The sequence below is a fragment of the Lissotriton helveticus genome, chromosome 3_1, assembly GCF_964261635.1.
Source record: "Lissotriton helveticus chromosome 3_1, aLisHel1.1, whole genome shotgun sequence".
Classification (NCBI taxonomy): domain Eukaryota; kingdom Metazoa; phylum Chordata; class Amphibia; order Caudata; family Salamandridae; genus Lissotriton; species Lissotriton helveticus.
Genome location: NC_136061.1, coordinates 974,052,664 through 974,078,406, shown reverse-complemented (window position 1 = coordinate 974,078,406; position 25,743 = coordinate 974,052,664). Strand labels below are relative to the sequence as shown.

General features: G+C 46.6%; 1 protein-coding gene across 8 annotated transcripts in view; it reads left to right on the top strand.

Annotated features, from left to right (window-relative positions):
* The window catches only part of HDAC4 (histone deacetylase 4), a 1,367,213-nt gene that overhangs the window by 1,282,593 nt on the left and 58,877 nt on the right, over positions 1-25,743 (top strand). For all 8 annotated transcript variants that reach the window (XM_078681413.1, XM_078681410.1, XM_078681417.1 and 5 more), the window contains 2 exons: positions 7,885-7,969; positions 13,228-13,369. In XM_078681413.1, the coding sequence (XP_078537539.1) occupies positions 7,885-7,969; positions 13,228-13,369 (227 nt within the window). The remainder of the gene's footprint in view (positions 1-7,884; positions 7,970-13,227; positions 13,370-25,743) is intronic.

Sequence of the window (25,743 nt, the reverse complement as noted above, 5' to 3'; positions counted from 1 at the left end):
ACAAGGTCCTACACTCAAACTCCCCTGCGTATCTTGCACAGAAACTTGTGATATCCGGAGGAAGCAGAAACTCACTATCTGCCAGTGCCCTCCTACTCCAGCCGGCTCGCTTTCGGGAACAAAAACGTATAATCGGGCTTTCGCTGGGGCTGCACCAAGAATATGGAACTCCTTCCCACCCGCCATCAGAAGAATCCCCTCTCTGGCACGCTTCAAAAAGGAGGCCAAATCCTTCCTCATGGGTAAATTCCACTGACCTTCGGGGGCACTTTGGAGCAAACTGGTAGTGTGTCTGGTTCCCCGCCGCCGCAGGCAAAACGCGGCCGCCGGGTTGAACTACACTACCCAGGATCCCCTGGGACGCCGACCTCCGTGGTCCCCGGACTTCCGCGCCTGGAGGCGCTTAAATTCCAGCTGTCCCTCCGGTGGAGCGAGGCATTCTACTGACCTTCGGGGGCACTTTGGAGCAAACTGGTAGTGTGTCTGGTTCCCCGCCGCCGCAGGCAAAACGCGGCCGCCGGGTTGAACTACACTACCCAGGATCCCCTGGGACGCCGACCTCCGTGGTCCCCGGACTTCCGCGCCTGGAGGCGCTTAAATTCCAGCTGTCCCTCCGGTGGAGCGAGGCATTCTACTGACCTTCGGGGGCACTTTGGAGCAAACTGGTAGTGTGTCTGGTTCCCCGCCGCCGCAGGCAAAACGCGGCCGCCGGGTTGAACTACACTACCCAGGATCCCCTGGGACGCCGACCTCCGTGGTCCCCGGACTTCCGCGCCTGGAGGCGCTTAAATTCCAGCTGTCCCTCCGGTGGAGCGAGGCATTCTACTGACCTTCGGGGGCACTTTGGAGCAAACTGGTAGTGTGTCTGGTTCCCCGCCGCCGCAGGCAAAACGCGGCCGCCGGGTTGAACTACACTACCCAGGATCCCCTGGGACGCCGACCTCCGTGGTCCCCGGACTTCCGCGCCTGGAGGCGCTTAAATTCCAGCTGTCCCTCCGGTGGAGCGAGGCATTCTACTGACCTTCGGGGGCACTTTGGAGCAAACTGGTAGTGTGTCTGGTTCCCCGCCGCCGCAGGCAAAACGCGGCCGCCGGGTTGAACTACACTACCCAGGATCCCCTGGGACGCCGACCTCCGTGGTCCCCGGACTTCCGCGCCTGGAGGCGCTTAAATTCCAGCTGTCCCTCCGGTGGAGCGAGGCATTCTACTGACCTTCGGGGGCACTTTGGAGCAAACTGGTAGTGTGTCTGGTTCCCCGCCGCCGCAGGCAAAACGCGGCCGCCGGGTTGAACTACACTACCCAGGATCCCCTGGGACGCCGACCTCCGTGGTCCCCGGACTTCCGCGCCTGGAGGCGCTTAAATTCCAGCTGTCCCTCCGGTGGAGCGAGGCATTCTACTGACCTTCGGGGGCACTTTGGAGCAAACTGGTAGTGTGTCTGGTTCCCCGCCGCCGCAGGCAAAACGCGGCCGCCGGGTTGAACTACACTACCCAGGATCCCCTGGGACGCCGACCTCCGTGGTCCCCGGACTTCCGCGCCTGGAGGCGCTTAAATTCCAGCTGTCCCTCCCGCGTCGCGGGAGCGCGCGGGGTCGCGCCGGGCTAAGCCCGGGCAAAGGGCGGGCCCTCTGTGGCCCTCAGAGGCCTGAGGAGGACGGGACGGGGCCACTCCCTTTATATTTACCCGTTCATTACGACTTGAAGGTACTGTTCTTTGGTCCACCGGCCATTTCTCATTTGGGAACTGTGGGTACTGCTATCTTTTCCGGGACTATTTGCTATTATTATTTGTTTAACTATTGTGTTTGTTATGTGTCATTGACACCTGCATCTGCAGCCCTGCGCAACTACCCAAACCGTAGAACAGGGGTTAGTATTTGCCAGTATGTCCCCAAGAGGCACCCGCAGCAAAACTGCTGCCGCTGTGACTGGCCCCATTGACCTTTTTATATTTAAGGCCAATGATGCCATTAATCAGGGCATTAACCTATTAGAACGCAGGGTATCACAAGACCTGGCGCATGCCAGACGTTCCTCGCTTGGCCTCATTGCTACCGCCACTACACCTGCACAAACTATGCCTAACAACATCAGACCCCTACTTGATGTTTGTGCTGACATACATACAATTCCCAGTGAGGTTAACCTCTCAGCCTCCATTCCTCTGTTAGACACAGACACCGACACCAGCACAGACCTGGAAAAAACGCCTGATTTACTAATTAACCCCTCTCCCAAAGCAAAACCTGCTGATAACACCAGGCATGTTAGAGGTAGGCGTGAGGGGGCAGTTCAAAAACTGAAGTTACACGCACCCAAGCCCCGGGTCACCACGACCAGGAAATATGGCCGGGCACAAAGGAAACCTGGGAAAAATACCAACTTTGTCCCTGACAACAATCATAATGCGACTAAGGTTATGGTAATTCCCCAGAGGGATGATAGTGAAACTGTACAGCAGGGTAGAACAACAAACACTAATGGAAACATAGACAAATCATATGACCCCCTGTTGGAAAGACTGGGGGATCTATTAAGTATTTACTTATCCCCAATCGAAAACAGGCTTGCTCAATTAGAAAAACAGCTAGACGAATTGAGCAACCCTCTTAAGACTTTCCTAAAGGGAGGCCCTGCAGCTAGCACAAAAAATAGTAACCCTACCAATATAGCAGGTCCCAAAACAACTTTATTACAAGTACCCCCAGCTGCCCCAAATAATGTAGATAAAGTCGCACCTGCTCCGGCCAATGGCCCAATTACTAAACAAAAAACACCAATACCCCATACTTATAGCAAATCTACAGACAAAAGGAAGGATCCTGGCACCAAAACCACCACGAATATTACACTCCCAATTGCGAGCACCACAGGTCACCCTTCAGTTTCAACAAGCAATCCTATCCTGACCCAACCCACCCCAAAAACATCCAGACAAGTTCCTGCCCGCATTAATCTCCCCCCGGAATGCGGTGCATACGTACTAGTGTTAGTAAACGTTACCAAACTAAGAGAGGATCAGGATGAAAATCCCACATCACTCAAAAATAAAACCCTGCACTGGCTAATTACCAACTGCAATTACCCGATTGATGGTGCAAGGGAGATTATTAACACACAGAGGGTGGGTTGGATTGGACCACTCAGGAAAAAATTTGAGGGTGACTGTGTCACTATTAGTTTTAGAAAACCATACTGGGCAGAGAAGACATTAGCTAACGCCCCTTCACCATCGCTACGGGAATTTAACACCACGCTCCTTCCCTTGGGATATTTTTACCGACACCTGATACCCCCAGAACAAGCTACGGTTAACTTTCCCAACAACTTCCCCACTAACTTACACCCAGAGATGAATTTTGGTGCAAGGGTCAAATCACCCCTTTTTGCCCAAAACCAGAACTTAAATGTCGCCTTTCCCAACAACCTCAATTGGCACCCACAACCCCCAATGCCAATCCTTACCCCCAACCATCCGCAGTACTTTCAAGCCCCAACTATGCACTTGAGCAATCATAGGGATAGGTCCTACTTAACCCCCAACCCATTCCAGTTTGCACAGATGACACAAGCTAGGCCAATGTATAATATCCCAACTTTCAATCGGTTCGACTATCTACCATCATTAGACGAACAGGATTGACTGACTACACCCCTAAATAAAGAATTAAGCAACAATGTAAAAGCATGTAACCAAGAGGATGCCACAATTATAATTTCACCAGCATTGCTCCATGTTAAAACGGCAGTTCCAGAAATTATATTGTTGGATAGCATTCCAGCCATTTTAAACGAACCAACTATCCATGATAATGGCAATACTAGACGCACAATTATTAATCAGGGGTTCAAACACGGCCTATCAATATTAAGCTGGAATGTCGCAGGTCTAGAATCTAAGCTCTCTGACCCTGCATGGACCGAACTAATTAATGACATAGACATACTTATGTTCCAAGAGACTTGGGCTGTTGATAACCTGCATATTGAAGGCTACCACTGCTTCAGCCTGACATCTCCAAAACCTAGTTTTGGCCGAGCGGTGGGTGGACTCTTCACGGGGATTAGAATTTTGGCAGGCGGTATAATTAATGTTTTGAAGTTGGATAATTTTGCAAATTCCAACATTCAAATTCTGGAATATAAACTGAAATCAAAGACCACAATTTATTTAATTAATTTTTACAACAATGATTTTAATGGTGTACCGAACAAAAATTTTGTTGCTTTATCTAAGGTTTTAAACATGATTGATTGTTCTCTGTCAGTAGACACTAAGACTAGTATCCTGATCGGGGGAGATTTTAATGTGAAACTTATAGATAACTATGGATCTACTAATTTTGATCACTGTAATGACCGCAGGGGTTTGGAACTGATTAGCATACTCTCTGATTTTAATCTTGCTGATGTAATGAGTGTAGGGTATGATATGAATTTTCCCTATGCCCCTACGTTTAAGGGCAGGGATAACGGTTCAATTATCGACTACATTTTTACATCGCCTGCGCTAATGGACTGTTTAATCAAATCCACTGTGGTGCAAACGTCTTTCAGCGATCATAATCCTCTGTTTGCTATTTTTAACCTCGCACCCAGTCCGATTCTTATGAACTTAAATGGAGCAAGGGATATTACACCCTCAATTGACGGCCTTCGCCTTAAATGGAGAGGAATTGATTGTGGGGCCATCATAGATACGATTCGGGAGGCACATCCGGATTTATTGAAACGCCTCTCCTCCCCAAGTACAAATAATGAAGAACTGATTATTGATTTTGAAGCTTTATGCACCAATATAAAAAATCTCTTGTCAGTCCCACTCTCTGCTGTCCACAAAGAGCCACGGTGGTTTGACACATCCTGCTCCGTGGCCAATAGAGAGCTAAGAAAGGCTCTCTCTGCCAATCCCAGGTGTAAGGATGTTGTTCGAGCCGCCAGGAAAAATTATAAAGATAAAACATCGAAAAGGAAGGCAGATTTGCTCTGTGATCACTGGGATAAGCTGGTTATCAGCGCCAATCTGGGTGGCAGCGGCCCTTTTTGGACGGCAGTTAGGAGAACGAGGGAAATGGGCAAAGAGCTTACAAAAATTAGCTGCAATATAAGCAGCTCAGCCTGGGAGACCCATTTTTCTAATATTTATGCCGCCCCCTTTGATGAGCAACCTCTCCCTAATCTGAACCAAATAGAAGGCTTAGAGATTTCGGACTTAGAAGTCAGGAAAGCTATCAAAGAAAGCCTAGGTAATAAGGCTCCTGGGCCGGACGGCCTCCCTATTGATATTATCAAATTTAATGTTGATCTTTGGACACCAATACTTTTAAACATTTTTAACAGTCTACCACATGTAGCCATGCCCGCCACCTGGACTACAAGTATTATTGTCCCCATCTACAAAAAGGGAGACAGATCTGACCCAGTAAACTATCGTCCTATTTCCCTCCTGGATAATACTCTAAAAATACTAGGACGAATAATCTATAACAGGGTACTGGAATGGGCGTCTGATTCTGATCTTTTAGACCCCTGCCAGATGGGGTTTAGGAGTGGGGTAGGAACTGTCGAGCAATGCCTAAACTTAAAATTGATAATAGATAAATACTGCATTGCTCGCTCATCCCCCGTTTACCTAGCTTTTATGGATCTTTCATCCGCATTCGATCTTGTGAACAGATCCAAGCTATGGTTAACCCTCCTGTCAAACGGTCTCGATGCCGCTCTTGTTTACTTCTTAGCCTATCTCCACACTGACTCGAAAGCTCGGGTACGTGTTGGGATGGGCGGAGAGGTGTCGGGAGCCGTCAAGATAGGGAGGGGGGTGAGACAGGGGTGCGTTTTAGCACCCCTGCTGTTTATTATCTATATTAATGGCTTGTCCAACTGTCTAAAGAAAGCTACCCCTGATGTCCCAACTATTTTAGGAAATCCCTTGCCCGCACTTTTATATGCAGACGACGCTGTCCTTATGGCACGTACACCTAATGCTCTACGTCTGCTTGTACATAGTTTTGTAAATTTTATGGAGGGACTGGATTTGAAAGTTAATTTTAAAAAGTCTTTTATCATGTCCTGTGGGCCGGGCAAAAGGAAACTCGGTACTATCCAAATTGGAACAGATAAACTGGAATCTGTCCATAAGTTCCCTTATCTGGGGTTGGTTTTCGCTGCGAACGGCTCTTGGAGTGGGCATGTGGCCCACGCCACGAGCAAGTTCTCGAAAGCCAACAACTCTGTCCTGAGTCTCCCCCGCCCAAAGAAAATCGGTGCCACTAAAGCTATTGTTAAAATTTTTAAACTACAGTGTTCCCCTGTTGCTACGTATGGAGCCGAAGTGTGGGGATTGGCCAGCAGCATTGGTATTCAAAGAGAGGAAAACCGTTTCTGCAGGAAATTGTTGGGAGCACCAATTTCCTCTTCCAATTTTATCTGTCATAACGAACTTAACCTCCCTTTTATAAACGACTTTATTAAAGCAAGACCAGCACTCTTCTGGATCAGAATCTGGAGGAATGAGGCTGCTGCCCTTACGCAAAACATCATTAGGGATTGCCTTAATAGTGAAAATGGCATGCAGATCCCCTGGTTTAAAGAAGTTTTTAAAATATTTAATGAAATTGGTAGAGGTATTCTGTTTACTGAGCCAACGGTTATTGAATCAAAGGACAAATATGAGGTCCAAAAGGCACTGTATGCACTTTACCGTAATGAACGGCTTGGAATTGAATTACAGAAATCAGGGGTTAAAAAATACATCGGTAATGGTCTTTGTATGCAAATCATGCCACCCTATTTATCACTGCCTATGTCAAATTGGGAACGATCTCTACTATTTCGTCTAAGGGCAGGAACTGTGAAATTTTTGCTTTCTTTTCCTCTGGGGTATCAACACCATACTGATTTTACCCCCTGCCCTTGTGACGGTACAAGTACTCAAGACGATTTGCACTTTTTGTTTTTTTGCAAATTTTATTTGAGATATACCAAATGGCTTTTAACCCCATATTTTAGAAAACTTAGACCTCTCACACTTCAGGATTCCTATTTGCTGCTGCTCACCCTGGACAATGATGAAGTGACATTTCGCACTAGCACTTTTCTAAGACTAGCCATACGTGCACGCAAGACTATGGAAAGTCCTTGAAATCAGATTTAGTCAAAAATACTACTGCTAAAACCTTTTAACTTAATGAAATTTATTGTTTAATTGCTGTATGATTTGCTTTGTTATTATGAAATGTAAATTATTTAACTGTTTTGTATTATGTGAATGTATATGTTCTTTGATGTGTTCGGTACTTTTATGAATTTTAACAAATTCGAATAAAGGTCTTTTGAAACTTGGGTAAATTCCTTGACTAATCCCGTTCCACCACCACCCCAGAGACTTCTGCCTCCCTCCTGCGACCTCGCCCCACCAAGAAAGTCCGTCCTTAACAATTGTAATATTGACTATCCTTGTATAGTGTTTTCCCTCTTGTACCCAGCACCGCCGCCCCCCTAATTTACAGTATTCTTGTGTTATCCTTCCTATTGTTTACTTTGTGACTCTGTAAAGCGCTCTGATACCCTAACGGGTCAAGTTCGCGTTCTATAAAACACTAAAATAAATAATAAGTAAATAAATAATAATAATACGGCTAATATTTTATGCATTAAAAGGTATTGCTGATCATTTCTGTGTAATAACAGACCCATGTTCCTTCCGATGTTATTTTTCTTAGTAATAGGGGTTGGAGATTGCAGAATGCAGATGGTGATATTTTTATTGTGATTTTAGGGGGAAGGCGATTTAAGGTGGTACAAATGATGATAGTTTAGGCCTTCTAGCTGGCAGTAGGTTCCCTGTGGTGACCTATGTCAACCTTATTTCTTATTCTTTAGCTTGATCCTTTACCAGAGACGATTTTACAACAAAGGTCAAATGCGAACGCAGTGGCATCAATCGAGAAAGTAATTGCAATCCACAGTAAGTATATTTTGTTATGATGTGTCTCTTGTACATTCACTGTGGTGTCTGTGCACATGCTGTGCTTGCACTCCTGCATAAATATGTTTGGCTTCATGCTATACGTATATTGTGTGCTGCTGTAATGATCTCCGTGTGTTTGCTTTGTTTGCCCTTAGTTGGCAGGGTATGCCCACACTTAAGTCCCTTGCTCACTTTGCCACTGGATTCAAGCTAGCCTGGCTAATGAGGGAGGTTATCCCGAAACCAGTCCCAGGATGCTTGTTTCCGGGTCAGGGAAGACCTGACTTGGCAGTTCGGGCTGGACTGTTCCCATGAGCCACTGGGTCAAGACTGATTTGCATATAGCTGGGTCTGAACTGAGGTGGCGAAGTGAGCTAAAGAATGATGATGGATTCAACCCAGATCTGTGACTGGGGATGAGTGTCTGAAAAGGTTCAGCACTCCGTCCATCATCTCCTTGGGTTTGCTGTAATGATCACACATGATTTATTTTGCCATGTTGTTTTACTGTATGGTCTACCTTCCTCGTTGTGACTGCTGTGGTCTGTCCCTTCTGTATGTGCATTAACTTCTGGAACTCTGTTCACAGGCAGTGTATGTGTATTTTGGTCTGTCAAACTTGTGCTGCTCTCGAAGTACACATTGTGTTCTGGCATCCTGTGGGTAGATCATGTACAGCTGTCTATTCATATTCTACATTGTTGTGCTCTTTTGATGTAGAGACAGAGAAAGGAGGACACTCGCAGAGTTCAAGTCTCCGCTTAATACAAATCATTTTTCTTCACAAATCTATTTTTAATCTTAACCTCATGTAAAGCGCTCTGATACCTCCGGGTCTAGCCAGCGTGATATAAAACTATGCAAGTAAATGAATAACTTGAAGGAAAGCGGCAATGGCTTCCTTAGCCAAAATTCAATGATAGATCTAATTGTGTGCTTGGTGCATACTTTCTTGTTACAAAAATTGCATTTCAGACAAAAGAATTAAATGTATTAACCTTGATCAAATACGATTCATACTTATGGCTTTATTTAATTGAGTAATAAAACTAGTCCGGTAATGTGTAATAAATATAATCCACCTTTAACGCGTTGTGAATACCAATCACATCCTCTGTTTTCAACAGTAGACCTAAACAAATGCAGAAGTATCTCTTGGTTCACCACCAAGAATGCCCACCCTTTCCCTTGTAGACTGCCCCTAAATTTCCACCAGGATTGGCTTATGTTTTCTTTTGTGTTATTTATTTTGCAAGTCTACTGCTCTCTGATTACGTTTCTCTTTTGTACATTTCATGTTTTGCCATTCCTTGCATTCATTCTTTGTGCTGTCATAATTTCTATACCAGTGTATGACAATACTTTGAGTATCTATTTGATTTTAGTACATGCATTGTGGTGCTGCATTGTGAATGTTTTGACATACCCTCTATATACTCCTTTCCAGGTAGTACATGTGTTCTGCTACCCTTTGAGTACATGATGTAGTCTGCTGTCTTTAGAGTGCACCTGTATTTTTCCAGCCTCAGTTTGTACTATATTATGCAACTGTAAAACAGCCCCTTTTTAGGTCTTGCCTGGAATAAGCATCCGAAGGATGCGTCCAGGCTGGAGACTTATAGCTGCCCATCTCGGGGGAATGAGGGACAAGAGAGTGCCACGCGCTTCTCTTGAGCTGGATTTGACTGCGTGCACGCACTTTTTTTTATTGTTTCCTTCAGCATGTTTCTTGAGCTGTGTTAGCGTGCTTTCGGTTTCGTTTCTTAGAGCGCGATCGCTTTCGTTTATTGCTTTCTGAGCGTAAAGTTTTATGCTTTAATGAAGTACTTATTTCATTATGTGGGCATTTTTATATAGTACAGACTTTGCGCGAATGCGTCAAAAGGCATTTTTATATAGCGCGGACTTTACTTGAAGGCGTCATTCGTGCAAAAGGCATTTTAATATAGCGCGGACTTTACTTGAAGGCGCCAAAGGGTTTCGTTCCTTGTTTTCACAGCGCGATTGAAGGCGTCATTCGTGCAAAAGCCTTTTTAATATAGCGCAGACTTTATTTGAAGGCGTCAAAGCAATTACACGAGAACAAATGACAACAACAAAAGTTAAGTTATATAAAGTAAAAATGCCAACTGTGAGAAAATAATACATGAGATTGAAATAATTCACTATTTTTTGACGTACTGCTATTCCATTCTACATTTGCATTCGTTTGATTTGTTTGCCCCTGAGCAGTATTGCTTTCTGAGCGTAAGGTTTTATGCTTTAATGAAGTACTTATTTAATTATGTGGGCATTTTTATATAGCACTTTACTTGAAGGCGTCATTCGTGCAAAAGGCATTTTAATATAGCGCGGACTTTACTTGAAGGCGGGCGCGCTTTGGCGTCTTGGTTGCTTGTAACGTGCATGGCGGTGCGCGCGCTACACTGACGCATGCGCACATACACACGCATACACAGGCACACACACACTGCATACACACACGCACCCCCCCTTAAACAGACGCACGCGCACACAGACAGACGCACGCACAGACACACTCGAACAGACACACGCGCATACACCCCCACCCCCACTCACCGGGCTCCTCTCCCCTTAGGCATGTTCGGCCCTTTGCGATGTTCTTCACGACGGGAGCTGCCGGACCTGGTAGAGCGGGGGCTGGCCGCCGATGTTGTTCACGACGGGACTGGAGCTGCCGGACCTGGTAGAGCGGGGGCTGCCCGCGCATGCGCGGCATTTCTAGCCGGGGCTCTCAGAATGAAAGTTAGAAATGCCGCGCATGCGCGGGCAGCCCCCGCCCTCCCAGGTCTCGTCACAGAACACATAGAGAATGTTAATGACCTCTCACCCCCCAGTGCTGACTTATTATTTCCCCCACAGGTTGTCTGTGTTTTCAACAGCTCCACAGCACACTTACAATAACAAAGGTACTCTGCAGCATGAATGCCATGGCTATGGTCTGACTTGAGCATTTGTACCACATATCATCACGGTGAACAATGCAGCACTTGAGTGGAGCGCAGAGCCAGGTCGTGTCTCCGGGGGATGAGGTCACCCCGAGGAAATGAGAGCTGGAGCGCCATTGGTCGGAGTGAATGGCCGCTTGTTAGCCAGAGAGAGCACAGGCAGGCTCCGATTTTCTACTTGCTGCATGAGGTGTCAAAGCTTATGCTTAACCGCATTATTCTGCAGCACAAAGAGGTTTTTCACCCCCCACTCTCCACCACTATTGTGGTCCTTTGTTCTGAGTGAATCGTAATCTTGTTACACATTGGCGTGCGCGGCAAGAGTGAAAAAGGCCTTGATGGATGCAAAGAAAATGTATCCTCTGCTCGAGTGAAATGGGCCTTAATGCATTCATTTATGACACGTGGAAGGACATCTAAAAAAAGCTCATACCTGTCAGTAACACTACACAGATAAACTACACGGCTCCAATATTATTCATCACTTGATTGCGACTAACATGATGGGAACTTAACTAACCGAATCTTACTGCGGTTTAAATACATATTTTCGATTTATTTTTCAAAAATGGGTATCGCCTTTTATTTTCCATGTGATTACTTGCAGGCCGTGAAAAGCATCTTTTGGAAAACCATTTTGTACGGGTTCCAAATGTTCTTTTTTTCTATATTTTTAAAGTGGATGTGAATCCTCCACTCGACTCCGCACTGGTAATATTTGCAAACACCGATAAGGCTGCAAGGAGAGGTTGTTACCGAAAGTATAATAAAAAAAGGGGTGCAGGGTCTCCAGGTTGGTCCAGTTCCAGGGTCCAGGGGTCCAGGTCTCCTATTTCGCTAGGCCCAAGCAGGTCAACATTATGCCGCTAAGGATCTAATTGCGAGGTAATTGGCCTTCCTGCTGCGCATTTTCAGCTAGTATGCTGTGTTTGTGCATTTATGGCTGGGGTGATCTTTACCCAATCAGTAACGATAATCCCAGGGCGGGGGGGGGGGGGAGAGGATGGGGATGGGAAAACAACATAGCTGCGTCGCTTCAGCTGAGATGGGCTGTTGTGAGCATTCATCGCGTGCACTGGGGAGATCGAGTTTCCGGGGCTCCATTTCCCTTAATGAGCTTCGTTACGTATTTTAATACTTTTACCGTTTCGAGTGGGCAGGATGGTTGCACAGAAAGAGACTGCTTTCTGCGGTGCAACTCGTTAATGTAGTTGTGGGACGCACTTAAGGTAAGGCAGCCGCCTTACAGTCAGTGGCGTAGCTAGGCCTTTGGCCACCGGGGGAGGCCGCTGCGTGTCTAAGAGGGGGTGCTGGCTATTCCCGTGGCCGCCGCCCCTACAATTCGTGCCGCCTGAGGTGGTCCGCCCCCTCCACCCACACTTGCTACGCCACTGCTTACAGTGCTATCAGAATGGTGCAGCTATGAGTGCAAGCCCTGCCTGGAGATTTGCATAAGTATGTCGTAAACTCGCCATAGCATTCCTGCCTCTGGTTTTGCTATCTACTGGAATAACATGGTGTAGCGAGAGAGCAGGTAAGAGTCGAGACAATGATCCTCGGCTGCACGAGAATGGCTCTTCCCCCTGCCACTCATTGGCTTGGCAGCAGCCAAGCAGGTGATTTATCTATGGGGTGCATGGCAAACACGCAGCACTGCTATTTCTACTCCTCCACTGAAGAAAAAAAAACATTTGCAATTCAATAGGTCTCCATTTACACGAGTATAAGCTATTGGCTTTGTAAATAACAGTGCCTTTTAGTTATGTTTTAAAAACGAAAAGATAAATAAAAGGCACTGTCATTTACAATGCCAATAGCTCAAACTCATGTAAATGTGAGACCTATTGCATTGCAAATGCTTGTTCAATCAGCTTGAGTATGGTAGCTGTATGTTACATTACACACATGCATAATGGGTTCAACCTGCCTGTGAGTAAACTTTGTGCTTCTTGTTCAGTCTGCTCCCCTCTGACTCACTCCACTTCTTCTAATCTGATGTACTCCTTCGATCATATCTAGTGTACCACTATCCCAATTTATAGCACTACTCCAAGCTTTGCACCCTTTGGACTGATATTGTTGTGCCTCTCTTCTGATTCAGTGTGCTTTGCCTATGAAGATTGTTGTGCTTTTCTATTCAAAAACTTGTTGAACATGATAAAAGTCCAGACCATCCCCAAGCGTGTAAGTTTAGCATGGGCCCTGATCCTATGGATTTCGTGTACAGAAAGGAATCATGGCTGACAAACGTATCTGCTTTCAATCTTTTAATTTTTTATCTCCTAGGTAAGTACTGGTCTTCACTCCAGCGCCATTCCTCCACTGTTGGGTATTCCTTGATGGAGGCCCAGAAGTCCGAAAGTGAAGAAGCAGAGACTGTGACTGCAATGGCATCCTTGTCTGTGGGAGTGAAGCAGGTAGAGCACAGGTAAGAGTCCACAAAATAAATAAATATAACTGTAGCAGAAGTGACTGATTTTCTTATTATCTGAGTGCACACTTAAGGATTAGAAGTAAGTATACAGAAGCTAAAGGGAAGACACTATCTCCTCTGGTTTGGACATTGAGACGTTAGACTAAGACCCCTGCCATGGATGTCTTTTCCTGTCTGCAGGGTAGTAAGTTCAGCGCATAAGGATATGAGTGCAAGAAACCCTGCCAATTGTAGATCAATTAGATGTATATGCATCTGATGGAGACTACTAGCCGCAGATTCCTCCACGTAGAATTATCCCCAGGCGCGAGACTGGATCCAGAAACTTTTTGCCACAGCATCCCTACGCGCCAGGGGTTGGAAGCACCACGCAACTCCGCCCAGGTGTCGTCCTTGTACGTGATGTCAGCGAGGTCACATAAGCCCTGGCACGCCTACGTCAGTTTTTTCCTTTTCCGCGTGCAACACATTCTGTCTCTGTTTGGGCCCCCCTTTTTTCTTCCTCATTGTGCTATTTTTTGGGGAACAGTTTTCGAATGCCTTCGGGTTTCAAGTTTTGCACGTCGTGTGGGCGTCTTCTGTTGGCGACGGACCCTCACCTCATTTGTATGTGGTGTTTAGGGGAAGATCACGGCATCACTGATTGTGAGGCGTGCCAACAGTTGAAGCCGAAGTCGCAGCGAAAACGCTGGTTGAAACTGTTCTCGGCGCGTCTCTGAAGGTCGGCCTCGTCTCCTCGGTCAGCCTCGGCTGACGCCTTCAGAAACTGCCGTCGTCTGCGTCCTCGTCCCTCTCCGATGTCAAAAGAGCATCACTCCCCGGTGGGTAAGTGTTGCAGTTTGTCCGCAGGGGCTGGTGTTCGGCCTGCTGGAGGTGTGGGCTCTTCGTGGGTGATGTGGCCCCACGTGTCGTCCTCCTATCCACCATTTCCTGGTGAAGGGGCGTTGAGAGTCCAGATGGAGACATATGCGGCGGCTTTGCAGGCCTCGCTGGCGTCTCCTCCTCCGTCCCCTCCTGGGGCGTCAGCGGATCCCTTGCATTGCGCAGGGTCCTCTGCGGCGCCACCGGCGCCGACTGGTTCGGCTCCAGGCTCGAAGGATGGGGTGCGGCCCTTCGGACCACGGCGCCTCTGCCTCGCCGCAAACTCCCCCGGGAGTCCCTGTGGTGTTGCGGGAGGTCTCTGGGGCTCGGGTCGCATCCTAAAGCCCTGCTTGGCCCTCTGGACAGGCGGAGGCCTTGTCCACAGCTGTGCTGATGCTGCCGGCTTGACCGGGCGGCGCCACATGAGTCAGTGGACTCTCCTCGTCCCGCTCTGGGTCGAGGCTGGACGGGGGACCCCTCGTCCTCCTCCGGGCCCCTCTCGTCCCTCCGCGCAGGCGGCTGCCGAGTCGGAGAGCGAGTCGGAGGTTGAATCAGCCCTGGCGCCGCCGTTTGGGTAGCCGGGCCACCTCCGTCACATGCTGGGCCGAGGCTGGCGGAGGGCTTCGTGTCCCTCCCCTGGTCCCTCTCGTTCCTCCACGTAGGCGGCTGCCTCGGCGGAGGTCGAGTCGGTGTCGTTCTGGCACCGCACCTTGGCCACTTCGGCTCCGCTATGTGCCCCGGTGCGGTGTGGTTTGGAGGAGCCCCATCCGGCGTCTCCTTCGGTGCCGGGTGGTGTTGACGTCCTGCCTCAGGCGGCGGACTCTAGGGCTCCAGGCAGGCGTTGGGTCGCGGATTCGTCTTCGGACGCTCCCTCTTCTCCGGAGGTTGGGTGCCTACTGGTCTCATCCTCCCCGGAGACAGGCCGTCGAGTGGTGGCTTTTCCACCGGCGTCATCGAAGGGCGCTCCCCGCCATTTCCGAGGCCAAGGTGTTCGCCCAAAGAGCCACAGGTCCCCCACTCTTTGGTTCCTTCTGACTTCCAGGTCTGGCCTTTGCCTGCCCCGCTTGGCTTCGGGGACGGCCGCTTTAGTTTACAGCCGTCGCCCATGGAGGAGCTGCTTTCTCCACTGCGGGGCCCCACGGAGGCGGGTGCGGCCTTTGCTCACAGAGTGTCCACGGCTGTGGGCATTCTGCGCATGGGGGACCCCATTGCTCATTAACCGGTGGATCATCTCTTAGAGGTTCTCCACAAGGGCTCTGGTGGGAGGGAGCTTTTTCTTCCCTTTGAGGGTTCACTCCTTTCTTCCCTGATGGGGGCTTGGAGGTGCCCCGCCTCAGGGGCTCTTGTGCCTCAACACCTTCTTCACCGACACCTTCCGGCGCCGCGTGACCCGGCGTGTCTTTCCCTCCACCCCTCTCCCTCGAGTCCACTTTTGCGGACTGCTGTTCCCTCCCTGCCGCCACTGGTGACGTCGCCGTCCCGGGAGGCCTGCTGGCTGGACTCTTGGGGGTGCAACATGTTTGCCTCGACCAGCGCTGCCCTGCGGGCCCTTAACACCTTATGTGGCTAGGGCCACCTCTTGTTTGTGGGACTCGGCTGAGTCCTTGGGCTCCACAGCTTCACAAGAGACTGTTCAGGTGGACTTACGGCACCATGCGTTTGATGTCCGGGAGCTATTGGCGTTTATTCTCCGCTCCGCTCTGGACATCTTGGAGGTGCTGGGCCAGGCCATGGCTTCCTAAGTCGCCCTCCGTCGCTGTGCTTGGCTTCGGGACGGCGTGTTTCCTAAAAATGTTCGGGAACAGCTGATTGATCTTCCATTCGATGGCCCCCTGTTATTCCATGCCCCGGCAGACTCCGACATCCAAAGGTTCTTGGCAGGGCTCCGTCCTCCTCCGCCTTATCCTCCTCAGTGACTGCTGAGTTGAGCTGGTTCTGGACCTTCTTTTGGGCCCGTTGCCCTTGCGGCGGGGTATGTTTTATGGCCACTCGAGTCCTCCTTGCTGGGACTGTGGCGTTGTTGCCTGCTGGACGACCCCTTGTTGACTTTGTGTGTTTGCTGACGTTGGTAGCTCATACTTGTCCCTCAGATTAGGCCTTCTGCTTTCTCTTGGGCTGCTTGACGAGCCTTCCGCTGTTTTTTTTTCCCTTGGCCCTTTCGTTTCTTCCAAAGAGGGTTCCCTTGTCTTGGGACTTAACTTACCCTATGTGGGGAAGTGGTAGCTGTTATATAGCTTGCACTCTGCTAGGGAGTTCTGGTCGCCTCCGGGCCCCTGCTCTCTGTTTGTTGCTATTGCTTCTTTAGGTTGTGTGTGCGGACCCCTCGTGATGGTGGGTCCGGGCCTTTCCTCACCTTCCTGCTCCTGTCCGGTGAGCTGGGATAATTCTGTGTTTCTCCCTTGTCAAGCATCGCCTGCCCGGTCTTCCTGGGGCCCCGAGCTGTTCTTCTTTCTGGCTTCTTTTTACTGTCGGCGCCGCTCTGTCTGGTTTGTTGCCTTCCATCTAGGGTGGGCGCGCCTTCTTTTCCCTCGTTTCCTTGGGCCCTCTAGGACTTTCTTCTTCCTCTTTCTTGTCCTGGCATTGGATGGAGGCTCTGTTGCCTTGTAAGGGAATGGGGTGCTTCGGCCTCTCTGGCCTTGCCCTTGGTTCCTCTGTTGTGAGTGTACAGGCTTCTTCAGACTTTCTTTTTCCTACATCCCACTTGGGGTCGGTGGTGTTCTGCTTGTAGGGGTTCCTCCTGCCTGGGAGGGACGAGGTTCTTCGCCTTGTCCGTTGGTCTGGTCCCTTGTGGATCCTCTGTTATGTCCAGGCTGGTGGGGTCCTTTCGCAGACCTTCCTTCCCAGTGGATATTGCTAGGGTATCTATTCTACGTGAAGGAATTTGCGGCTAGTAGTCTCTATCAGATGTACGAGTTACTTACCTTCGGTAACGATGTATCTGGTAGAGATGATTCTAGCCGCAGATTCCTTCCCGCCCCGCCCTTCCTCCCCGTTCTGCGAGGACCCTTGGGTTCGTCTTCGACACTCGCCTCCCGGTGGGTGGCTATGTCTTCTGTGAGTACATTCTTTTGTTTCTTGACGGGCTGCTCTGTCTTGTTGCTGTTCCCGCCTCCTCTTTGGTTTGTTGGGGGAGAGGTTTATGGGTACTCCTGCGCCCCTCTGCTCTGGTTGCTCCAGGATTGGGGGGCTTGCCTTCCATCTCTGCCCTCCACTCCCTCCCCCCTTGTTACTAAGGGTCCTGGCCCCTCTGCTACCCTCTGGGTTGGGGTCATCTGGCCATGCCTTGCCCTTGTTCCTTGGAGGGGGGGGTTGCCCTATGTGCTGGGGTTGCTTGGAGGTTTGTTGTTTCTGTTTGTCTTGGTACTGGCTTCCCCTTCCTTGTTTCTTCATGGGGGTTGCAGTCCTGCTACATGTTGTCATGACATTTTGCAAATGTTCCTTGTCTCCGGGGGGGAGGGAACTGTCTGCATACAGGGTGGTTGCTCAGGGCTCTGCTCTGCTCTGTTCTTTCTTCTTTCCCTGTCTTTGGGAACTGCAGTGTTGACACTGCTCCTTATGGTGTTTGTCACCATTCCTTTTTCTAATTTTTCTCCTCTTTCGCACACTGTTCCCATACTCCCACAGTTTTGTCTGGCTCCGCGTTGTGGCGCGGAGAAGTTCTCTGAAGAAAAACAACGTAGGCGCGCCGGTTTGGGGCTTATGTGACCTTGCTGACGTCACGTACGCGGACGACGCCTGGGCGGAGTCGTGTGGTGCCGCCCCTTCCCCGGCGCGCATGGATGCTGTGGCAAAAAGTTTTCATATCCAGTCTCGCTCCTGGGGATAATTCTACGTGAAGGAATCTGCGGCTAGAATCGTCTCTACCAGATACATAGTTACCGAAGGTAAGTAACTCGTACTTCTTGGCTTAACTAGAATGTTAGGAACGGTTCTTTTTATTGATTCACAATATAATCTGTACAGTACTTCATGTCACCACAGCTAGCAGTAGATTAGGCAACCAAATGGAAGTTGTACTAGGCAATTGAGTCAGTTCATATACAACTTCTAACATTGAGCAAATATAAAACATCTTCCCTCATCCCCCTCCCATCGTGCTTCCTCAGTCAAGAATGCGACAACTTCCAAATGTAGGTCCATGGCTCACACTAAAATATAACTAACCTCACTTAACCGAATTTCTCCACCCGGTAAAAAATAAGTCTGAGGATTTCAGTCTCTATAGACTTCTTAAGGCCAGTTCTATCCTAGGAAAGTACTGCAGGAGAGGGCCAGAGATCCCAAAGAATTTCTGTCCTTAAATGTCAAAACTGGAAGTTAATTTTTCCACAGACCAGGCATCCCAGAGATTCAACACCCTTGCATAACTGTTGAAGTGGAGAGTTCTCCATATCCATTCTGTTGGCACGTAGGATAATCCCAGCAGACAATACCAGACCAATCCATCAGACACCATCATTTCTTTGTCATGTCGATCAACTCCAGGTGTGTACTATGAAATGATGTAGCAAAACTTCTGAAGAGCCATGTGTGACCCTCACCGATGTGCAAAAAAGTTACACGCACATCTCCCAACAAAAATCAGGCTGATAAAAAAAACATGTTTCCCTTGTGGTATTACATACTACTGAGTCAATGGATAGTGACTTTCTTTGTATTGGAGACAGACTTATCCCTTGGTTACTAATCTCAATACATCTTTTCAGTCATTTGTCTGCCTTATTTGGCCACTCTGCTCTGCTAGTATGCTGACAGGCCTCTTCACTAGGAACATTAAGTAGCTTATATAGGACTGACATCCTAACCTTTAAGCCTGATGTGAATTGTGGACTAAACAGTAGAGCAGTATTTCCCCATCTATGATTCTAGTTCATCCCATTTCTCAAGACTGCCCCTTACGACATTGGATAAATACAAATTGCGTGGCTTATCCTTTGTAACCTTAGAAGATCCCTTAGAGTCCCTGTCTGTCATAGCATGTTTGTGTCCACTGTTCATTGTTCCCTTCCTAGTACACTCCTATGCTAATGTGGGACAGCTCCTCTGGTTCTTCTCTCTAACCCCCACCCCCCCACCAGCCCCAACCCTTTTTTGTGATGCTGGACTGAATGACTACAAGTTCATGATGTGGTATAAGCACTGGTAAGGCCTAGAATATATGAAACAGCCGCACATTCTTCACTAGAATATTAATTCCATCTAGCCAAGAAAGTGTTTGTTCCCCAAGACTTGCAATATATCCTCTCTGTGTGGGCCAGTTCCCCTAAAAGTTTTTAGTTTGAGGTATTTTCTAAAGTACTTCATTTATCTACATTCCTGTTTAAAGGGAACCTGAGCCTTCAATGCAACCACCACACTTGGACATAATGACAAGTATGTCTTATTTGTTAGTTGAAAGACAGCAGCTCAGTACTAAGGTTAGTAAATAGACCTCCAGCTTTCCTGTATCCTGGAAAATTAGAATGGGAGGCTTATTTTATATTCATTTCTTGTGCCCTTCCCAATTCTGGATGCAGGTGAATCTTATTGGGTAATTAAACCCAAACACACGATGAGGGAACTCTGACGTGTGCACAGTGAGATATTTAAGCACGCAATTTATATTCAAATTAACAATTATTTTACTGCTTGACACTCTACTTGGAGTGGCCCACCGTTGAAACCACTTAGAAATAAATGAACAAATTTACCCAAGGAGTATCACAGTTATAATATAAATTTTAAAGCATATATTTCTGCCATTCATCAGAAGAAAAAAGCTCCAAGCAGGCTTGCTTCATCACTTCATCAATGTCTTTTTCATTAGTTGATGATATCCACTTGTATAGATGAACATATTCTTAATCATTCAAAAAGCTTGTCAAAAGTTACAAATTTCCCACAGCTACAGCCTACACGTTTCGTCCCTGCTGGGACATCATCAGGGCTTAAAAAGAGATTGTCTTTGCTCTCAATCTATCAATGTCAGGTAATTGTATCCCAATATTCTTCACAGACCCTATACTCTAGAAGTGAGTATGTACAATTATATCATGACGTCGCGGCTTACGAGAAAACCCATGTTCGGCGTCCAGATACTGTATGCAAATAGGTTCGTCCAGGCGAAAAGACTTAATTTCAAATTCCGCCTGTTTGTCCCATATGCTACACCGTGTATCTTTTCATTTGCACACTTTTTCCAAAATCACGTAATATATATGCTGTTTCAAGAACACCCTTCCGTATTCTTACTTGATTTTCCTCTACTGGTCCCGTATTCTTCCATGTGTCAGTTTCAATTCCACCATGCTTTCGGTGCACTTCCCGTCTCCGCGATCTCACTAATCTTGTCCCTTCTCGAGGATTCTTCCTTTCATAATAACAGCCGGTACGATAACATGGCTGTGGGAAATTTGTACCTTTTGACAAGCTTTTTGAATGAATAAGAATATGTTCATCTATACAAGTGGATATGATCAACTAATGAAAAATTAAAGACATTGATGAAGTGATGAAGAAAGCCTGCTTGGAGCTTTTTTCTTCTGATGAATGGCAGAAATATATGCTTTAAAATGTATATTATAACTGTGATACTCCTTGAGTAAATTTGCGAATCTTATTGGGTAATCGCTTTGTCGCTAAATCGAATAAGAGGGGCTAAAGAGGGGCTAGCCTGATGTGTTCACCTTTTAAGGGTATTTGTTCCGTCGGGCCATCATTGAGAAACATTCTGGACTTGGCAACTTTGCAGTTCAACTTTGATCTAGTCTGTAAATGTATACAGTAGACCTATTCACTTACAACTTTACTCATTAACACCTGGTCTTTTCTGCTTCCAAAGTAATATGTCAACAAAGAGGCACTTTTAATGTACCTTCCCAAACTGATATGCAGTCTTATGTTATCATGGCTCTGCCTACCATCCTCAAATCCACACTGTTGGGTCTCAGCAAAGATTGGTAGAACTATATTAAGCTTGTTGACTAATATTTTGTTTAATATTATCAGAATTAATCATTTCTATTGGCCTCTGGAACGTAAAGCTTAAGGAGTCCTTCTTAGATTTAGGGATCAGATTTACATCTGCTTCCATCATGCATGGTTTCACTACATTTCTGGAAGTGAAGGTGTATAAGAGTGATTGCAAATAGTTTGACCAGTATGTCTGTGAAGGTCTTCTAAAATCCAGTCCCCATCTGGGCCATGTGCCCTTATAAAATGTAATTTCCTCAATTTCCTCTAACCACTGCTGCCTCGTTGAGGGGGAGGTGGGGTGGGTTAGGTCCTTATATAACTCTGAGTGTCTGAAAAGTGTTAGGGAATCCAAATAATAACTCATCATCTCATATCGTAGAACTTTATTCATGCAGGTGGACATAAAAATCTCTAGATATCTGCTCCTTTCCCCACTATCCGACCCAAGTCATTTGGAAGTTCTCCCACGTGTTTGAGATTTAAGCACACTGTTAGTCTTTTGGCCACTTCATACCAATTGTCACTCTTCACGTAGAAAGATTGTCTGGTTAAAGTTAATTCCATCATATTCATCTTAAGGATATTTAATTGGCCTAAGAACCCTTTTAGTTCTCTCAGTAGTCTGTTCCAGGCCTATGTTTTATGATTAGCAACAAGGATGGCCAGTTCTGTTATCAGTTGATTCTCAAGGATTAATCTTTTGTATGCCCTTTAAGCAGCTATTGTTATAAGTTGCCCCAATCCTTGCTGTGAAAGGTGTCACATTTGATTTTTGATGTCATATCTGCAGACGTGAAAGACAGCCTCTATATTTATGTACACCTCCGATGTATGGGTGGGGGTCATTCAAAATATCCTTAAATCTTCAATAGAAGAACCCTGTCTCATTGATTCCCAGCATGCCTTATATCTGCATGATCAAAAAAGGTTATGTAGCTCCTGTGGGCGTTCGAGAAGAATTAATGGCAGTGCTCATCACCATGAAATGATCCAAACTCTGTCACAAATTCTATATATCTCATGACCCTTTTGAAGGATTTGCTTATGGCTCTAATCAGCTGTTAATAGGTTCAGGGACTATAATGTGAGCCATTTCACACTATGATGATTTCTACTTCCAATAAATTATCCCCCCTTCAAGTCTGAAAAGTATCCCTGGAATTTAAAAAATAAAAAGTGGTCTTCCAGTATTCCGTTTATATATATTTGGTTGCTCATTGTAATTCTACTCCCAAAGTGATCCTGAAACAAAATATGCCTCCCTACTGGATTCTTACGCTCCTGTATGTTGGTGAGAAAGTAATCATTATTCTAAGACTGGCCTCCTTGATCTGCAACTGAGGCCGAAAATCACTAGTGAAAATTAGTGTGTATCTTGATTAACTATAACATCAGGTTGCAAGTTATTGATGTGCTGCCAGAATTTTATCCGTTTTGTAGGAGAGTTAAACCGTCTCTCTTTTAAAGATGTAATTTCTTCCATAACTTCAACTTGAAATCAATGAGCAAAACCTCACAATCCTTAACAGTGCCTCTTACTTAAGTGGACTCAGAGTGCTGGTCAGATTTGCCATCTTTTTTGCCACACGAAGGGCACTAGTTGAAAAGGGATGGCATTTTTTACTGAAATATTTTTATTTTCAGTTAGAAATAAGGGTATAAGCACTCCGGTGTGCTCACAACTGTCAAGTGAAGACAAATTCTGGGAGATTTTAAGTGAAAAATATGACATGATGCATGTGGGCGGGACTATTTAGTGCTTATGACTTTGATAAGTATTTTCCCTGGAAAAGAACTAGGATTACAGGTAAGCAATGTATCCTTACTCCATCCCTTTCCTACAAAAACCTGCCACCCATGCCACCATCCTCCAACCAGCTGACGAAAAACCACCTTTCCTTGCTCCTTAAGGAAGTTCAGGCTCTTTTGATTATAGGAGCCAGAAATAGGGTACCAACAGCCACAGTAGGTTGTGATGGTTTTTCCCGCTACTTTCTGATGCCCAAGAAGAACAGAGGCCTATGCCTATTTTAGACCTGCGCCCTCTCAGTTTCTTCCTGAAGGAGAAATACCACATGCTCACGTTAGTGCAGGTTCCATCAGTCCTAGGATGTGGAAACTGGATGTTCGCGTTGAATTTTCAGAACGCCTGCTTCTATATTCCTGTCCTGCATGCCCACAGACGTTACCGGTGACTATCTGTGGGCCATGTGCTTTATCAGTTCGCTGTGCTCCCTTTTGGCTTTTCAGCACCCCTGGGGTGATCACCAAGGTGATGGTGGTGGTTGAAGATCACCTTCGTAGTTCAGGGATTCCAGTGTTCTCCTGCTTCGACGATTGGTCGATGAAGGCAAGCTGGCCTCAGGCAGTTGCCTTCTACCACCAGAATGAAAACAAGTTACTTACCTGTAACTACAGTTATCCAGTATTGGTATCTTTCATAGATTCACATGCCTGAATCATTCCCCATCGCCGAGGCGGGAGTCCCACGGTAATAATACATATAAAAGCAGTGCCTTAGAATAAAATTGTAGTAGGCTGACAAGACAGTAGGCCCAAAAGGCCCAAAGCTTAGTACAATATCTACCTCATTATATGAAAAAGAGTTGAAAATAGCTCCAACCAATCGGATGCCAGCACCCTCTAGAACCTTTCCAGCAGAGGCAGTTCTCCTCAAATTTTCTTAGCACACGTGTGAAGTGAGAACTGTCCTGTCGAGGAGGAGGGTGGGTGCATGTGAATCTATGAAAGATACCAATACTGGATAACTAGTTGTAGGTAAGTAACTTGTTTTCTTATCCGTTATTGGGGTATCTTTCATAGATTCACATGCCTGAATCAGAATAGCAAGCAGTAAGCCTAATAATGTCGTTTGCGGAAGGTGGGAGTCAAAGCGTAAATCTACATATCCCCCACACATCCGGAAGGTTATAGAGCAGTAGAATATGTAAATACATATAAATGCAGAAACCTTCTGAAATGAAATAATTATAGTCAGGTAACATACTTCATATTAAGAAACAGTATTTGACCACCAGAAACAGTACAGTGAATATGATTATACTCATACATCATAAATGCAATAAAAGAGACATTTAAAAAGTCTAACCTTAATGAAGGAGATGTTGAAGAACAGCTTGTCCCACTGCGGCATCGTCCTGCGACGCAGATTGTAAGCAGTAGTGCTTCGTGAACGTGTGGACATTTTTCCATGTCGCAGCACGACAAATGTTCTCCAGTGTGACCCCAGCAAATAAGGCTGTAGAAGCCGACATAGTTCTGGTGGAATGTGCTTTCACCTTTCTGAGCAAAGGTTTGTTGGCTTTATCATGGCAAAATTGTATGACAGAAGATCTACCGTTGCTTTTGTCACGTCTTGTCCCATTGTGGCTTGACCATAAGCGATCAACAGCTGATTAGATTTTCTTATATCCTTAGTTCTTTGAAGGTAGAACTTCAAGCAATGTTTCACATCAACAGAGTGCAAAGCCTTTTCTGCCGGTGTAACTGGATCCGGGAAGAAGGTCTTTAGCTTTTCTGGTTGGTTCAGGTGGAATTGAGATGGTACCTTAGGAATGAATTTTGGATTTGTTTGCAAAGTAACGTAATCCTTAGAAAAATGTAGAAAAGGTTCAGAAATTGTGAAAGCCTGGATTTCACTAACCCTCCGGGCTGAAGTGAGAGCTAATAAAAGAGCCACCTTCCAGGATAAAAATTTTAGTTCAGCCTTGTGAATTGGTTCAAAAGGTCTCCTCATTAAATGAGATAAAACTGTATTGAGATCCCATTCTGGAGGTGGAGGTCGAATTGGAGGAAAAGCTCGAAATAGCCCTTTTAGAAATTGTTTGATAAGTGACGACGAACAGAGAGTGATGGCTTGTTAGAACTCTTTCGGAATCTAGAAATCGCAGCGATATGGACTTTGATAGATGAGAATACAAGACCTGCTTTAGCTAGTGAAAGTAAATAGGGATGGATATCCTCTGGTGGGGCCTGAAGTGGATGCACATTATTTGTTTCACACCAATGACAGAAGCGCTTCCATTAAAAGGGGTATTTCTTGATAGTACTTTGAGCGCGGGCTTTAGATAGAATATCTCTACAGTCCTGAGAAATTCTGAGATCTTTTAATTCTAAGAAGTCAGGAGCCAGGCGTGCAAGTGAAGCGATTGTGGATCTGAATGTAGAATCTGACCTCTCTCCCTTGTCAGCATGGAGAGTTGGTTTGAGACGAATCGGACGATGTTGTGACAACAGAAGTAACTCTTGGAACCAATGCTGCTCGTCCAGCGAGTAGCAATTAGGATAAGACTGCAATGTTCCCTCTTCATCTTTTGCAGAACCTTCCGAATTAATGGTATCGGGGGAAAAGCGTATGCACAAATCCCTGATCATCGCATGGACAGGGCATTCCTTCTTGATCCCCTTTGAGGAAATCTGCTGGCGAATAAAAGCATTTGCTGTTCTGTTGCGTTGCAAACCGGTCTAGAGTTGGTGTGCCCCACATTCGGAAGATCCTGTTCACCTGTACTTGTTCTAACTCCCACTCGTGG